The 17,128-nt window shown below is 40.1% G+C and overlaps 8 protein-coding genes across 8 annotated transcripts; all 8 read left to right on the top strand.

Annotated features, from left to right (window-relative positions):
- Positions 1–157: 157 nt before the first annotated feature.
- Positions 158–2,359, top strand: LSM04_000217 (zinc finger protein; the record flags this gene model as incomplete). The annotated part of the gene is made up of 1 exon (XM_067336273.1): positions 158–2,359. One exon carries the CDS (start codon positions 158–160, stop codon positions 2,357–2,359), a length of 2,202 nt encoding a protein of 733 aa, XP_067192284.1.
- A 718-nt stretch (positions 2,360–3,077) lies between these two features.
- On the top strand, positions 3,078–3,791 carry LSM04_003097 (uncharacterized protein; the record flags this gene model as incomplete). The annotated part of the gene is made up of 1 exon (XM_067336272.1): positions 3,078–3,791. The coding sequence occupies one exon, from the start codon at positions 3,078–3,080 to the stop codon at positions 3,789–3,791; it is 714 nt and encodes a 237-aa protein (XP_067192452.1).
- A 1,630-nt stretch (positions 3,792–5,421) lies between these two features.
- Positions 5,422–6,336, top strand: LSM04_004618 (Phospholipid/glycerol acyltransferase; the record flags this gene model as incomplete). The annotated part of the gene is made up of 1 exon (XM_067336270.1): positions 5,422–6,336. One exon carries the CDS (start codon positions 5,422–5,424, stop codon positions 6,334–6,336), a length of 915 nt encoding a protein of 304 aa, XP_067192544.1.
- Positions 6,337–6,930: 594 nt separating this feature from the next.
- Positions 6,931–8,151, top strand: LSM04_001982 (uncharacterized protein; the record flags this gene model as incomplete). The annotated part of the gene is made up of 1 exon (XM_067336269.1): positions 6,931–8,151. The coding sequence occupies one exon, from the start codon at positions 6,931–6,933 to the stop codon at positions 8,149–8,151; it is 1,221 nt and encodes a 406-aa protein (XP_067192400.1).
- Positions 8,152–8,482: 331 nt separating this feature from the next.
- Positions 8,483–9,265, top strand: LSM04_003772 (DNA replication complex GINS protein SLD5; the record flags this gene model as incomplete). The annotated part of the gene is made up of 1 exon (XM_067336268.1): positions 8,483–9,265. The coding sequence occupies one exon, from the start codon at positions 8,483–8,485 to the stop codon at positions 9,263–9,265; it is 783 nt and encodes a 260-aa protein (XP_067192494.1).
- Positions 9,266–9,879: 614 nt separating this feature from the next.
- On the top strand, positions 9,880–11,742 carry LSM04_008023 (uncharacterized protein; the record flags this gene model as incomplete). The annotated part of the gene is made up of 1 exon (XM_067336267.1): positions 9,880–11,742. One exon carries the CDS (start codon positions 9,880–9,882, stop codon positions 11,740–11,742), a length of 1,863 nt encoding a protein of 620 aa, XP_067192727.1.
- Positions 11,743–12,192: 450 nt separating this feature from the next.
- On the top strand, positions 12,193–14,805 carry LSM04_006393 (uncharacterized protein; the record flags this gene model as incomplete). The annotated part of the gene is made up of 1 exon (XM_067336266.1): positions 12,193–14,805. The coding sequence occupies one exon, from the start codon at positions 12,193–12,195 to the stop codon at positions 14,803–14,805; it is 2,613 nt and encodes an 870-aa protein (XP_067192629.1).
- Positions 14,806–15,420: 615 nt separating this feature from the next.
- Positions 15,421–16,800, top strand: LSM04_005562 (uncharacterized protein; the record flags this gene model as incomplete). The annotated part of the gene is made up of 1 exon (XM_067336265.1): positions 15,421–16,800. One exon carries the CDS (start codon positions 15,421–15,423, stop codon positions 16,798–16,800), a length of 1,380 nt encoding a protein of 459 aa, XP_067192580.1.
- Positions 16,801–17,128: the final 328 nt, after the last annotated feature.

Below are 17,128 nucleotides of genomic sequence, written 5' to 3'. Positions count from 1 at the left end.
TTCTATGTGTTTTTTTTTTTGTCGTTCGTTATCCTGATCTATATTCGTACACACTGCACACTTATAATTACAATGTATATGAACATATACCACGTATAAAAGAGCAATAGGAATACGTTTGAAATAGATAGCAAAGTGAACATATACAGAAGGATAAATGGTCCCACCTTTTGATATCACAGAGGAAGCATGTCAACATTGCTGGGATGAATCAGCGATGGTTATTCCACATCATGCGTCCGCAATACATAAGGAGGAATGCGCTTATTGTTGCCGTACATGCAGACATGAAGAAGGAATTCTGGTTTGTATGTGTTGTCACATGGGTCTTTGTGTAGAACATGTTCGCAAGCACATCTCAGTACAGTCTACCCACTCCATGTTTGTTTGGAACAGAGAATTACCACCAAAGGAGGAAGATGCGGCAGATGTCCCAAAGGATGTTAATAAACTTGGAGTTGCGGCTCCAAAGGAATACGAAACGGCGGTCTGTTGTGGTATATGCGCAAAGTCATTTGTGGCACCACCAGAGCTTACCGTGGAGTGTTACTCATCAATTGTGTATGCTATTTCAACAGGAGCTAAAGACGCTATTGATGCAGATGGTACAGAGTATATGCGTCCACAATGTCCACATTTGGTCTGTTTAGAACAGTTACCAAGTCCCTTTCAAAATGCACCACCATCATCTACGGATAAATGCAGCTTTGATGACTGTGATTGCCGTACGAATAACTGGATGTGTATGACGTGTGGGGCGGTGGGATGTCCACGAAAGGAAGCAGGAGGTAGTGGTCATGCATTACAACACTATTTAAATACCAGACATCCTGTAGTTGTAAAACTTGGAACAGTAACACCAGCAGGTGCTGATTTCTACTGCTATGAATGTGATGATGAGGTATCTGATGTTCACTTTACCTCTCATATGAGCCATTTTGGTATAGATGTTACAACTGCAAAGAAAACAGCCAAGACGCTTGGAGAAATGCAATATGATTACTCATCACAGTTTGATTTTAACCGTATTACAGAAAGTGGTGAATCTCTTGATCCTGTGTTTGGTCCTGGAAGAACAGGGATGCATAATTTTGGTAACAGTTGTTATATGGCTTCTGTTGTACAGTGTCTTTTTGCCTTGGAACCTTTCAGAGAGGCATTTTACCACAACCATGAAACGCTACATCAGAAAGTATGCCGTGAAAATCCCTATAACTGTCGTACTTGCCAGACCGAGCGTGTCGCTAGTGGTCTTCTCTCTGGAGAATTCTCTAAAAAGGATAATGAACGAAATAACGGTATTACAGCTCGAGAGTTTAAGCGTGTTTTTGCCAATACACATCCTGACTTTTCTTCTGCAGAACAGCAGGATGCACAGGAATACATGTTGTATTTACTTGAACAAATGCGACGTTATATTAGACCTCCCTACAGTAAGGATGCAGAAAGTTTACATCCTGCTGATATTTTCAAAATGACAGTGGAAAATCGTGTACAGTGCAGTGCATGCCATAAAGTTCGCTATACACGTGAGACAGATTGTTGTCTCTCACTTCCGATTCCAATAGATCCTGCGGAAGCCAATCATAATGGGGAACGAAAACTTACAGAAGAAGAAATTGAAGCAAGTCGTCCACACCGTTCGTTAGAAGCGTGTATTGAATCAATGATGCAACCTACAGAAATTATGTGTCGTTGCAGCGCCTGTGATAGCTCAGTGAGTTACTTGAAAACCACACGATTGATCACCTTTCCTGATGTACTTCCTGTCTTTCTGCGTCGAGTACATTTTGACGTTGAAACTATGTCTGCGAAAAAACTTGACGTATTTATTGATGTTCCAGAAACGATAAATATCGAATATCTTCGAGGTAAAGGTCTTCAAGCTGATGAAGTTGAAATGCCTTCTACTGATACGGGTCTTCCACATAAACCAGTATCTCCGCTATCAAAGTCAGTAGACGAAACATCACTTGCTATTTTATTAAGTATGGGTATTGAAGATTCTATTGCCAGATACGCACTTTCACAAACTGGCATGAATGCAGAACGTGCAATTGACTATGTATTTAGTCGTGAGGATATTGCCCTTGAGATGAGTAAAGCTTCTGGGGCTGCAAATGTGCCAGAAACGCAGGAATCTACAACAACACGTGTGGCTGATGGACCAGCAATTTACAAACTACATGCGATGATAAGCCACATGGGTGCGAGCGCCAAGGTAGGACACTATGTTTGTCACATACGAGATGAGGAAATGGGGAATTGGCTTATTTTCAATGATGAGAAAGTGGCGGAATCACGACACCCACCATTCTCCATGGCCTCTGTTTATTTTTACAAGAGAATTACCCAATGAGAATATGTTGATTGAAATGAAGGAATGGGTTGGGTTCTCTGGCATCTTTTTTTTCCCCCGCTGGGTTTCCGGTGATTCAACTACTATGTCTAAGATAGAACCGACTTTTATGTATTTGTGTCCCTTTCAAATTATCTACACCTACATCTTTGTGTATATACGTGTTCATGATAAGTAGAGATGGATAGATAGATAGATAAAGAAAGAAAGAGGAATATAATAACACTAGTAGTAATACCCTTAGAAGGTGAAGTATAGAAATTGCCACCGCTTTTGAAAACAAACCGTATTTTGTTCTTCTATTTCTTCTACTATTATGTCACTGTATGTACAGATGTGTTTACACATAGAGATGTGTGTATGCGTGACTTGTTTTTTTCCCTTGGTTTGCAGCTTTGTGTTGAAGGTCCTTATTAAGTAGGTTGTAGAAAAAAGGAGAGAGGATGCTGAAGTTCCCTTTTTAATATTATTAAAAGTGAACACTGTAATGTTGTGTGTGTGTTTTTTTTTTTTTTTTTTCTTGGGTTTACCTATTGATAACTTTTAAATCTTCTTGCTATTGTTAGACGTGAGTATTCTGATCTTTTTCTCACATTTCTTTTTATTTATTTATTTATAAAGTCTGTAGATTACGCCTTAGTTGGAAAACAACAAGGATAAGAACAACCACACCAATAATAACGAAATAAACAAAAAGGGAAAAATTGTTTTTGTCTAGATGTTATTCGCAGCAAATAACGTTAACAGTGGGGCCTATGTTATGTACGTTGGTGGTTCAGGACAGCAGCAGTATTTACCACTATATTTAAATGCACCATCAGCAATACAAACTGGTACAACTTCTCAAGCCCTTCCCGTTCTTTTTACCCAATCACACAGTGCAAGCAATATACAACATCAGCAGCAGCAACAACAAACACAAATCCCTCCTCCGCCCCCTCCTCCGCCTCCTTTCCATACTAACATGCCACAGGCAGTTCTTTTCTCGCCAACTAATACCTTTTTCCCTTTTACTGCAGATGTTGGGGTGCCTTTTGCCAGACCATATACACAATATATGGTACCATTAGGCCAAGCACACCAGCCGGTAAGGGACACATCTGTTGATCAAACGTTACGTGATTCTCACCATTCTGTTTCACTCTACTCTATGGATACAGGATCGATAAAAACTGCAGAGAACCAACGGTCAAACTTGGATGACGACTCTTTATGTAATGTCTTTGTGGGTCAAGGTCAAAAAGTAGGTAAGAAAGGGGGACGAACTGCAGATATTTCAGGCGTGCGAAACTTCTTCTGTCCACTGGGATCTGTACTTGAGCGGGGGCGAAGTACACGTATGAATGTACCACCGCTTGCCAGACGGCGGCCGCCCCGTTGTCGAATTCCTCAACACTTGTTGGATGCTGCTGCACGAACAGAAGTGGTGTGAGTAGATAGTAAGTGAGAAAATGATATATATATATATATATATATATATATATATATATTGATTTAATTTATCCATATATGTGTCTGTGTGTCTTTTTTGTTTTATTATTATTACTATTATTATTATTATTATTATTATTATTATTATTATTATTATTATTATTATTATTATTATTATTATTATTATTATTATTATTATTATTATTAGTATTATTTTTTTTCTTTTTACATTAGAGACATTCGTGGACTTCAAAGTGAAATATTGTACAACATGTTTCCAGCAACAATTGTTGTACTTCTAGCTATTGTATATGGATATATTTATGCGTCTATGAAGGTTCACCTTTCCATCTGTAGGAAGCAAAATGGAAATAAACTAAAAGAATATATTGTTTTTTCACGAAAGTATGAAAAAAAAATTGTTGAGCATGAATCTTTCTTTTTTTTGTGTGTACCTTTTTATTAGTACTTTTAACAGTAGTAGAACGGTATCATGTTTGCTGGACTTTTATTAACCAGCGAGATTGCTGAAGTAATGCCATATACCGATGGGTGACGGCATGAGGTCTTTTTTTCTTTTTATTTTTAAATATGGGTTTTCACAGAAAGGAGAATGTGCGGTTCTTCTCTTCTATCAAATTCTAGGTGGAATTTTTTCCCTACAAAGATCTCTTCCTAATGTCGTATTCACTTTACTGCGGTATCACATTACCCAAATGAAACTAAGAGAAAAAAACATTGGGAAAAAAATCGGGAAAGAGAATGCTACTGCAAAGAGAAATTTCTTTGGATGTAGAAAGAAAGAAAAGGTAGAAGAGGGCAGCGAAGCGAAAGGTGATGTGCTGTAACCGAGGTATCAGGGTGAATTTTTTTTTTTTCATTATGGTGAGGCGTAAATATAGTGATTCTTTTTTTTTTTCATGTGTTGTCAGTAACAGGAAAGTAAGAAGTAAATAAATAGGAAGTAGATATTCCAATATGGGCAAGAAAAACAAAAGATCTTTTTTTTTCTTAAGTGTTTGGTATGCCAGATGATGAACCTCACTTCTGCGTGATCCCCCAAATTACATTTTTTTCTTCTTAAGAAAGACTTGTGTCATTTTTTTTTTTTTTTTCCTTTACCGTTTTTTTTTTATTTTGTATTTTTGGTGTGTGGTTTGGGGACCTTTTTCCTTCCTGATTCTGAAGATTCAGGGGAACAAAAAGAAATACAGTAACCAATATGTTCTCAGCTATTGGCTTCTTTTTCCTTTTTGAATTTGCAATCCCTTTATATCTCTTCATAGGAGTTCTCTGGTCAACCTGATGTCGCACCGACGTATGCGCACGGATTCATCCACTTTAACGGATTTACTCTCTCACCTTTCTTTTTACTTTTACGTCTTTACACTTTTTGTTCTTCTCGTCTTTTTATCTGTTTTTTATTTTTTCTTGTATTTTTTTTTCGGTTTTATCTGTCTTTTTTGTTCTCCTTTTTTTTTTTATTGCCTTTCTCTTCTTCTTTTTCTTCACTACCATAGCCATACTTGATCTTACCATTATCTATATATCTCTCTACATATATATATATATATATATATATATATACTATATACTATATATTACTTCTCCGCCCACCATCATCCTACCGGATGTGTCTCCTCCTCTTCCCTTTCCTTCCCTTTCTTCTCGCTTTCCTCGGTTTTCTGTACTTCCGCCGACCAGTTCTTCTCTCACGCTTGTGGTTTACTCTCTGCGTGGGACTTCTCGTTCTGCTCTGCTGCGCTATATGTCTCCCACTGCAGTGGGCCGCCAAACACGGATGGTTGTCGCAGCGCCGCACGGAGTCACTCGCCTGCATTGTCAGTGGATTGTTTCTCGGCAAGACACTGCGACTCCTCTCACCGCAGGTACGTGTTCGCATCATGCCAGGATCGCTTGACCTGCGCGGCATCGATGACCGAGGTGTTTTCTGTGCCTGCCACACCTCCTTCTTCGATACACTCTTTTTTCTATGGTTCTATCCACTGAGGTTTATGGGTAATGTAAAGTCATTTGCGAAGAGCTCGCTCTGGCAATTGCCAGTGATGGGACACGTTATTCGTGCATGTGGACACCTGCCGGTGTACTTTACCTCGCAGGAGGCCTCTTCCTTCGCCGTGGATAAGGTAAAACAGGCGGCGGTGACAGATAAGGCGGAGGCATTCCTCTCACAAGGTGGTATGCTCTGCTTCTTTCCAGAGGGGGCACTCAACCACACACCAAAAGTACTGAAGGATTTTCGGCATGGCACCTTTAATATGGTGTTGAAATACCAGGTGCCGATTCACTATATGGTGTACTTTGGTTGTCACGAGGTGTGGGATCCAGATATGAAGGGTATTCCAGGGTTTCCAGGCGACGTCTTTGTTTACGTTGGGAAGTATGAGTATGGCAAAAATGCGACGGCGGCAGAGGTGTCAACTGGATTGCGGATAGTTATGCAGAGAAAATTGGATGAAATCTTGGAAAAACGAAAGAAGGAACATTACGTTGCAGCAATTAATAAGTGTGGCGCTGTATCGTGAAAAATATAGATGTGTAGCTCTAGCAAAAAGCAGAAGAAAGAAAATGGAGAAGAAAAGAAAATGAAGTGGTGTCGAGAAGAGAGAAAAAAAGTTAGGTTCATTTTTGTAAATGAATGGTGCGATTGTTTTATCGTCTACATTGTATTTGCAGGTGAGAATTAACACCTATAGCCACAACACATTTTTTTTTTTTATCTTCGAGATAAAAAAAAAATAAGGGATATTTTAGGGAGCACAAATTTATATGCAAAAAAAAGCAATAATATATTAAGAGGTTTTTTATTGTAAAATCCCTTGTGTTGTTTTATATTATTATTTTAGAACTTTTTATGCTGCCACTGCCACATTTATTAATTTGATTATGACAATCCTGGGTATTATGAATCTAATGCTTACTGTTATAATGGTGGGTGTTCATATTTAATTCAATTGTCGTAGTCCTATAAATAGTGGAAATTCAATAACTATAAACTTTCCGTCACCCCCACCCTCACCTTTTTTTTTTTTTTGTTACTCTTTGATGTTTCTGGTGCTAGCAGACGTCACTGTGGGGAGTTTTCACGACTCTGCATCTGTTTAGTTCCTTTAGTAGTTATGAACGAGAAGGAAGTTAGGGGAATCGTGAAGAGAGGTGATTCGGCTACTCTTCACGCAAACATTCGGGACAGTCAAAGACCATTATCGCAGCCATTAGATGCAGAGGCTCGATTCGCGTACTATCATCTTTCGCATGATGCCAGTACTACAGCTCATAGTACATTGGGGTCAAGATTTACAGGAGTGGAACCGTATAAAAAAGGTTCAGACTCTCTTATTGATGATTACCATGGACCCACTACAACTGTTATTGTACGTCCTAAAGAGAAAGAAAGTGATATTATAGCTCGTATATCGCGTCATCGACCATTAACATCTCTTGGTCGCCAAATTTATACCCAATCAAAACTACCGGAAATTGCTTGGGTTATTGACGGTAGTCCATGGAGTAGTGATATTCTTCGTAGTTCTTCTGTGTTGTATTCTCTAAATGAGTTAAGAGGTGTAATAAGCTTGGAACGAAGAAGTTCAGAAAGGATATTTCCTCAGTCTTCAGGAAAGATGAAATTATCATCATCTTATTCTTTGTCACCTACGAACGATATCCTTATGGAGCGAAAAACTTCTTACACTGAAAAATCTTTTCATTATAATGAAGAAAAACTTAAAAAAATTCTTCGCGGGTTACAAAGTCTAGGATCAGAGGAAGAAAGGGAACGTGTGAAAATAGAAGCAGCATATTCGAAACTCTATATGGAAGCTATACGCTGGCATTATATGTTTCTTGATCAATGTGCTAAAGAGAAAATTGATCTACTAAAATCGGAGTACACTGGACGTTGTTCTATTGCAGAGGAAGAAAACATTCATTTCAAAAAGATTCTGGAGGTGTCTCTAGATGATGTCATGGGATGCTGCCAGGATAGTGTGCGTATGCAATGGATACGAAAAATGATGGCAGATGTATTGGCATTACATGAATGGGTTAACATGAATAGTTCCCCAGCACTTCAAAAGAACCTTAATAACAGGGATGCAGTAAGCAACGTAGGAGATGTGGATATTGGTGGTGATAGAAATATACGTGGGAACTCTGGTTGTCGCGAGAAGAAGGAGCCAGAGTTAAAAATGACTCCTGAAAGAACATTTCTGTATGTAGGTGATCTTCAAGCTGAAGCACATGAACCTGCGCGAATTCACACCTCAATTGCCTTGCGACCTTCACGTCCACGGGTGCTTCCAGCCACTGGACCACATGAGGAGTATGCTGCTATTTGAGATTTGTTGGTGGACTCTTGTATTTTTTTCTTTATTTATTTTGTATTTTGCTCTACCACCGTCTTTTTTTTTTTCTTCTACTTCTTGTTTCCCTCCCTACTCAACATGCACGATGCCGCTGCACGTCAACTCTTGGTTGATGAGTGAAGTTTTTCTTCATTTTCTACTTTCGGATGGGTAGCTTCTCTTTTTCTCTCTCCCCTATATATATATATATATATATATATGGTTGAGTAGCCTTTCCTGACATGTATTTATTTCTAATCTTCCTGTTTTCCTTTTCTCTCTCTCTCTTTCCCTCTCTATCTATCTAATTGTGTTGGGGTGAAAGATGTTTTTTGAGGAGCACCTCGACGAGGCCCTCAGCCGCGAGAACAGCCCCGACGGCGGCATCGCCCCTGCCAACCCCCGCCATAGCCACGGCAGCAGCTCCGCCACCGCCACCGCCACCGCCGGCAGTCAGCAGAACTCCGGCACTCTCCTCGCAGCTCTTATTCAAGCCGCAGAGAACGAACGCGCCGCGCCGGACATTCTCCCGTACCCTGCGGCCGTTATTGACGGTGTCGCAGCGCAGATCGCAGCACAAAATGCGCAGATCCGACAAGCCAGCGAGGGGGAAGCACGCGGTTCATCGCTATTACCATTCCGACCATCAGATATTATGGCACTTGAGGTGCAGCGGGCGCAGTTCTTTCTCGCCGAGCTGCTGCGCCAACGTCTGCGCAAGATTGAAGCACTCGCTCCCGCCATCGCCTATGAGGCGGAAGCCGGTATGGCCGCTCCTACTCAACTCCGTCCACTGCTATCACACAATGAAGTAATTGTTGCCGACCGCCTCGCAGAGTTGTCAGGGCGATGTGCAAAACTCGCCGGACTGCAGTCGGCACCACCGGAGTTGCAATATCTTGTGCCACATCCTCCCTATGCGGAGGGCGATGAGATACTCCCACGACCGGACGTTGACCGCTACGTCTTTTGTGTTGTATTAGACGACCTCGGCGTTGTGCGTCTAGGTGATGACGCCGTGCAAACAGTACATGCAGGCGAGATATTTCTCGTACCATACCGTTCTTTCAGACCATACGTGCTAGAGGGACGCGTACGATTGGTCTGACGCAGTTTCACTAGCTTAATGGCAAGGAAAAGACACACGCAAAACGAAAGAGACAAGGAGAAATTAAAAATAAAAATAAAACAAGAGTATGAAAAAGAAAATAAAAACAGGAAAACAAAAAAAAAGGAATAAATGACCCTTTATAATTGTTGAAGAATGATAGATGATATAGAGATGGTATAATTGAGGGTAAGGGCCAATGACACATTCACCGCTCTCTCTCTCTCTCCTTGTATGATGTGACTCTTTCATGCTCACTGCTGCGTTGAAGAAACGCAACTTGGTTCTAGTACAATGATTCAGAATTGGTTAGTAGATTAAGTCTCTATTATTCTACTCTACTACATCTCATCTTTTACCCTGTTTTTGTGTACATTCACGTATTGGATTGCTTTACGTCTTCTTTTTTTTTTGGTATTTCTAGCTGCCCTTTTTGGTACTTCTGCTTCAAATAGTAGTAGTAATACCTCAATACTATTTTTTTCATTCATATTTTAAAAGAGTGAATGGCCGTTCTTTTTTTTTTTCTTGTGGTTTTGTATTTCTTTATTAGCTAAATATTTTCCTTCTTTTTTTTTTTTGGAAGAATCGGGGGGTTGGATCTTATTAAAGGAATGTCGAGTAAAGAGGAAGTGGCAGAGCTTATGGCGCACGGCGATGCTGAAACGAAAATATCGTTATTGAAGAAAGCTGTTGTAAGCGTGACAAAGCAGAAGCAGGTCCTCGAACTTCACAACAAACAGTTACAGGATCAAATGGTTGCCATCGGCGAGGAACTTGCTCAGGTACAAGAGGAAAATAAGGCACTGACACGTAAACTTAGAAAGATGGAAACAGAACTAGAGGCAGAACGAAAGCGTGGACATTTTGGTGCCTCTGTAAAAACAACATGGAAAGGTATTTCTTCCTTTGTAACTGGTGCTGACGGGGAATGTCAGTCTTCTAGCTCGGGTGCAAAGCGTTCAAAAGGCACTGGAGTCCCCATGAATCTATCTCCAGAAGATCAGGAGAAACTTGTATCAGAAAATGAGAGTATTCACATGCAGTTGTTTGATATTAAAACCAGGTATGAGGATAAGCAGCGGAAGTGGATGACAGAGAACGAACGACTTACCTCTGAACTATCAGTGTTTCAGGCAGAGGTAACAGAATTGCGTAGTCTTCTTGATTCTACAGCAAACGCATGTGATCATTGGAGTGTTGAGTGTACCAAAAATGCAGCAATGGCGCAATTTTGCCATTATTTCTTTGTTTTTGCCTGGGATATTAATAAACAACGTAAAAAACAAATAGAGGAACAAGAAGAACAAGAGAAACGGCTTTCTGTTGTTGTCTCTCCCCATCTAATGAGAAACCGAGGAGGGGTACCACCACGAGAAATTCGTGAAGAACTTGCGACTGGTACGTTAAATAAGCTCAGTAGTTTTCTTCGTACGTTGTTAAGTGGTGTATCTGTTCTAGTGGCTTCTCTTCGAGATTCTTTTGGTCCTCATGTAAAGGGAGCTACACTTGGTGATATTCGTTGTTACCGGGATCGTTTAACCGCATTATTAGAAGCACATGGATCACGGAAAGCATCAGTGCTCTTTCATGTGAAACAAATGGAGGATGCATTTTCAGCTTCAGTACCACCTGATGAAAAGTTTATGCATATGTTGCAAGCACAGACTATCCTCTTTTCAAGTCTGGATGAGTGGTTGATGCTAATGTGTGAACATATTCGACTTCTCGTAGACGCTTCTGTTACCACTGGAAATATCACTAATAGCAATAGTGACACTAATGAATTGATACATCACAAACAGACTATTATTGAGCCTATTGTACGTGCTGCAATTCAAACAGTTGCATCTATTCGTGGATCCCTTATAGCAGTAAATCAACTCTGTAGTGACTCACATGAATTATTGAGACGAGAGTCATGTGATTCGGCGGAGTGGTTGCTCGCATTAGAACGTTTTTGGTGGGAAGGATGTAGTGCCTCCAAATCCCTACAAAAGGAACTAGCAACATTTGAACATTTGTTACAGGATTTATCAACAGCTATCACTAGCGATCCTATTCGAACTGCCTTGCAATTCATTTGTAAGTCACTTGGAACAGTTGCATCTTATGCGAGAAGGAATAACATGACAGAAGTTTCATCGCAGGAACGAGCAGTGGTACCTTCACTTTTAGATCTTCTCGAAGCTGAGGGAGTTGGTTCAGTAGAGAATAAGGAAGTTGTGGCCACACTAGCAGCAGCAGATCGTGCAGCAGTTTGCTTTCACACACAAATGAACTTAACGTTGTTGGAGTTAGCCGAAAAACAGGAAGCACTGATAAACGCCCAACAGGAGGTACAACGACTAGAATATCTCAATTTACAGAAGACAAATGACGCGGAACGTATGCGTGAGGCATTGGAAGAACAAATTCGTTTATTGTCAGAACAACTAGTTATGTACACTGAAAGTAGTACTGCCAATAACAGGTAATTGAAGTATGTGTCTATTTGTTAGTGTTCGTGTTTGTGTTTGTGTTAGTAATCATGTTACTGCTCTAAAAAAAGGGGGGAAAAACAATGATATTGGGTGATTGAATAAAACAATCATCTGCACAAAAATGTTGAGTTATGCTATGGTCCATTTGCTCGATTTGTAAGTTTGACTACAAATCAAGAAGAAATTTTGCCTCTCTTATTCTTTTTTACACGGTAACACTATAGTGAAAGTTGAAATGGAAAAAGTGAAACTCACGGCTAAATTTCTTTTGCTTTTTATTTTCGTTTGCACTCTATGTTTATTATTATTGTTATTATTTATTATTTATTTATTTATTTTTCTTCTTTTTATTCATGAAAAGAATACTTTTTTTTTTGCTACAATTAGAGAAACGAAAAAAACCATATATCAGTAAATATATATACATAACAAAAACAAAAAGGAATGTCGACTACCGCTACTACCACATCTGTGAAACTGCACAATTCCCTCGTTCCCAAGTCATATGATTTACATGTGCGTGTGGATCTTTCAAACTGGAAGTATGAGGGGACGGAGACGGTTGTATTGCAGCAGGCAGCAGATATTTCGCCGTCTAATGTGGTACAGTTGCACTACAGTCCATCCATGTCTATTCACACCGTAACGGGAGCAAATATTGTGAGCCGTGATGAAAAGGCTGGTGTACTGCAACTTGAACTGGATGGGAAACCCACAAATACACACACAATAATATTTACATTCTCTCAAGATATTCGGGCGGAAATGAGTGGTTTTTACCGTGCACGGTTTAAGACCAGTGATGGGGTTGAACACCGCATGGCAGCAACACATTTTGAGCCTACTTCAGCACGACACTTTTACATATGTCAAGATGAACCAGCCGCACGGGCAGATTTTACATTGCATGTTTCATTACCTTCTAGTATGGAGGGATATACAGTATTGTCGAATGGTCCCCTGAAATCACGAGAGAAACATGAAGAAACAGTGACACATCACTTCGATACTACGCCGGCAGTCCCACCATATCTTACATGTTGTTTTGTAGGAGAACTAGAGTACGTTGAGACTACTGTTTGTGGTATTCCAGTAAAAGTGTACACATCTCTTGGTAAAGTGCAAAACGCTGATTTTGCTCTCAAGGTAACCGCGTTTGCATTGGAATATTTTGAAAAATTTTTTGACTGTAAGTATCCATTGCCTAAACTGGATGTTATAGCTGTTCCTGATTTTCCTATTGGTGGAATGGAAAATTGGGGATGTATCGCATGTGTAGAATCTATTCTTTTAGATCAAAGAAAAGCTGGTGTCAATACTCTAAAACGTGTGACAGAACTTATTTGTCATGAAGTTTCACACAATTGGTTTGGAAATTTGGTGGCTATAAATTGGTGGGAAGGATTATGGCTAAAAGAAGGATTTGCTTCATGGTGTGGATACAAAGCGGCAGATCAATTTGAACCTTCCTGGAAATGTAATGAGGATGCATCTAGGGAAGTTGTATCCGCTCTTGTAAGTGATATGTATGAGAATAGTCATCCTGTTGAAGTTCCAATTTATGACCCTGCTGAGATTACACAAATATTTGATGCTATAAGCTATGATAAAGGTATGGGATTGGTTTTTATGTTGGAAGCATTTCTTGGAGAAAAAAAATGGGCATCCTCTGTAGCACACTACATTAAAAAACATCGTTACGGGGATACAAAGACTATTCACCTATGGCAATCATTGGAGGAGGCATCTGGTGTTTCATTAACGGAGTCTATGAACTCATTTACGACACAAATGGGATATCCTATTATTCATGTTAATCGTCCATCACCTAATTTAATTATTTTGCGTCAAGAAACTTCCCAATTTGTCTCAACAGTAACAAAAAGAAATACAGTGTGGAGTGTACCTATTGTACTCGAAGGAGCAAATGGAGTGAAACACCGAGTCACTCTTACTGGATCTGAACCTCAACGAGTAGAACTTCCATTGGAACTTGCTAATTCTCCATGGATTAATGCCAATCCAGGTGGAAAGGGATTTTTTCGCTGCCGATATGATGATGGAGGGTTTTCAAGTTTGTTACATATATACAACTCGCTTTCCATCCCTGATCGCTGTGCTTTAATTACCGATACACTGGCTTCTATCTATATGGGTAATGAAGATGTGGAACGTCTGGCCATATTTCATTCTCTTTTGTCTGAACACGAATCTAATCGAACTATCTGGCAAGAGTATAAAAGCAGCATGGAGAATTTTCTTTCTTTCTTGGACGATGAAAGTATGCGTAAGGAATTAAATATTGGTCTTATGTATACCATTGGGGAAATGGCTTCAAAACTATTAGATGAAAATCCTAGTACATCAGAAGAACGAATGCGACGTGCTTTTTTTATCAGTGCAGCTATCTCAACTGCTTTAAGATGCTTACCTACAGAAGATGCGTGTGAGGTTCCATCAGTGAAATGGGCATTGAAAGAAGCGAATGCCTTCTTGGAAGGAGCAGAATACTCTTCAGATACAATTACGATGTCTCTCTCTTCTTATGTACGTCTTGGTCCTAATGATGCAGCTTCACGAACTGATGCTTTATGGAAATACTACACTAATTTACATGATAATGATGAAGTATCTCGCTCCATCCTGTCTGCTCTCTCATGGGCAGAGGATCCTGACTTTGTGGAAAGTATCGCCAAACGTTGCATATATGACGATGGTATTCGTTCTCAGTATGGTGGTGTATTATTTGCGTCCATGTCATCTAACCCGTCATTACCGCGTGGATATCTCTGGTCACTGTTTAAACGCCATTTTGATGGAGTAAAGTCTCAGTGGGGTGGTGGGACATTTCGCATTCAGCACATTGTTGAACATGTTGGATCTACACTTGTGGGGGATGATCAGGCGCGAGACTTTGAGGCGTTCTTTCATAAACACCCGCTTCCACACGCACGTTTGGCAATAAGACGTGCAGCAGAAGGTATTCGTCTGCGAAGCTGGATGCTAGCAAAGTGGGGTGGCAGTCCAAAACTAAGTTACATCTTTTTTCCACGATAAAACTCCCTTTTTTTTTTTTTGTGTGTGTGTGTAAAACAAAGAAAGAGAGGGAGAGAGAGAAAGTTATGAGCGTTATTGAAGTGTAGATATAGAATTATATATATATATATATATATATATATATATATATATACTGTGTGTGCGTGTTTTGTTTTCTTTTTAAAGGGAGGGAAAGGAAAAAAATGAGGAGCTTGACGAACACAGACGTACAAAAAAATAAATAAATGGAAGGGCGTATGATAGTATCAAATAAACCATGAAAATAAAAAAGAATTAGGAGAGTAACTCATAAACGAGATGTGTTTTTAATATCTAGTGGAAGGGTATGGTCCATAGGTGCATCTTAAGCTGGCATAAATAACCAGTTTTCCTATCGGGAATAGAGAAGACTTCCTATCCCTTAATGTGGGTTGCATTTTTTTTTTTTTTCTGTGTGTATCATTTTCTTTTTTTTTTGTTTTTGGGTTGTTCTTATTCTGATTGTAAATGTAATTATTTTTTCTTCTTAAAGGACACAAGGTCTGGGAAAGGAAAATAAAAGAGAAGTTTGCAAATTGAAAAGTAGCAGGGCGGAAAAAAGTAATTAAAAGAAAACGTAACGCGGAAAAAAAAAGTATGGTCATGACATCGAAGCTTCTGGTGCTTGGTTCAGGCGAAATGGCTACAGCTTGTACGCTGTCGCTCTTAGCAAATAGTATGGATACTCCAATGGTCACTATGCTTGCTCGGGATCAGGAATACTTGCATGAATTGCAGCACGGATCACGAGTGTTCCAAGCCTTTGATAGGCGTATCTGTGTTCCACCTAATCTTTCATTCCATCCATTGAATATTAAGAGAATTGATAACGATGTACGTGGTGATGCTTCGTTTCTCTGTCTACCGGTAACATCTTTGGGAGAAGAAGTAGAGGGCGATACATCACTATCTTCAACATCATCATCATCATCTAAAATTCCTGTACTGGAGTACTTAAAGCAAAATTATGATGTGCCTACATTTGTCTTTACTCGTGGCCTTTCTCGAAATGGGTTAACACCACTTGAGCACCTCAATCACGCTATGGGACTTCAGATGTCAAAGTTAGTTGTTGTCTCGGGGCCTCTCTTTGCGAAGGAGTGGGCTGAAGTATCTGCTCCTACTTCTATTAATAGAAGTAGTAGCGACAACAAAATAACAGGGACAACAGCTACTACTACTACTACTACTACTAGTACCACCACTACCGGTAATAATGATAATAATGGGGTATCACTATCCTTTGCTATGCCGGATGGGACAACAAAGGAGACACTGGAGACTTTGCAACACTTCACAGAACGTCTATGGCGACGTGAGAGTGTCACGTGGTTAACAGAGCCAGCAGCAGCAGATGTTCTTTCTATTGTGAATGCATGTGTTCCACTCTGTTGTATGGGAGCTGGGATGGTGAGTAGTGAGTTTCCTGCCAGCGTCTCTGCGATGATGTCATACATGCAACACTCTATAAGCTCTACAGAGCAACTTGTTAACCAAGTACTAAACCGTTCACAAGGAACACCACTACCTGCATGCGCTGTAACAACTCTCGCCATGGCGTGCACTAATCACGCTTCCCGAGAGTTTGTCTTTGGACGACGCCTTAATTACTATTTTCGCCACCGTGACGCCATTCGTGCTGTTTTCCCAGGAAATACACACGACTCACTAGATGCGACTGTGTCGGGCCTTCACGTGCTGCTAACACGTCGTTCACTATCCTCGCCATTTTACGAAGTATTGATGGATGCATTTCTTACGGTGCTTCGAGCCTCCGTAGCGGGACGGGGTCTTGTGCGGACGGGTGTGTACGACTATCGCGATCACATTCGATCTGAGGATGCACTACTGTTAATGCATGCGAAAGCATTAGATGCTGCCATTCTCGCAGGCGATGAGAAGCGGTTTGACGAGGCGCGACGAGCTGTGGAAATGGCGTTTGGTAACCATCCAGCATCATCATCATCGACAGGTTGATCTTAGTTGTGAACTTTTTCTTTTTTTTTTCGTTTGTGGTAGGGCGGAGGTTTCAGCGTTTCAGCGGCTGCACTATCACTATCACTATCAGTATCATTTTACTCACATTTATACATATATGCGTAACTGTCTGTGTATGTGTTCATTTCGGTATGTTAATGTATCCCTTTGGTTTTGTTTCCTATATTCTTTTTGTTTTGCCTGTGATGGAATATTGAAATCCTCCAGAAAGTTTTTTCCCTTTTTTCCTTTTGAAGTTAATTCTTATCCATCCTTTCAGAGGACAAAAAATCTTATAATACCAGAAGAGACAGAATATATATATATA

The sequence above is a fragment of the Trypanosoma melophagium genome, assembly GCF_022059095.1.
Source record: "Trypanosoma melophagium isolate St. Kilda chromosome Unknown ctg2segment0, whole genome shotgun sequence".
Taxonomy (NCBI): Eukaryota; Euglenozoa; class Kinetoplastea; order Trypanosomatida; family Trypanosomatidae; genus Trypanosoma; species Trypanosoma melophagium.
The sequence above is the reverse complement of the archived record's forward strand: the minus strand, read 5'-3'. Positions and strand labels throughout refer to the sequence as shown.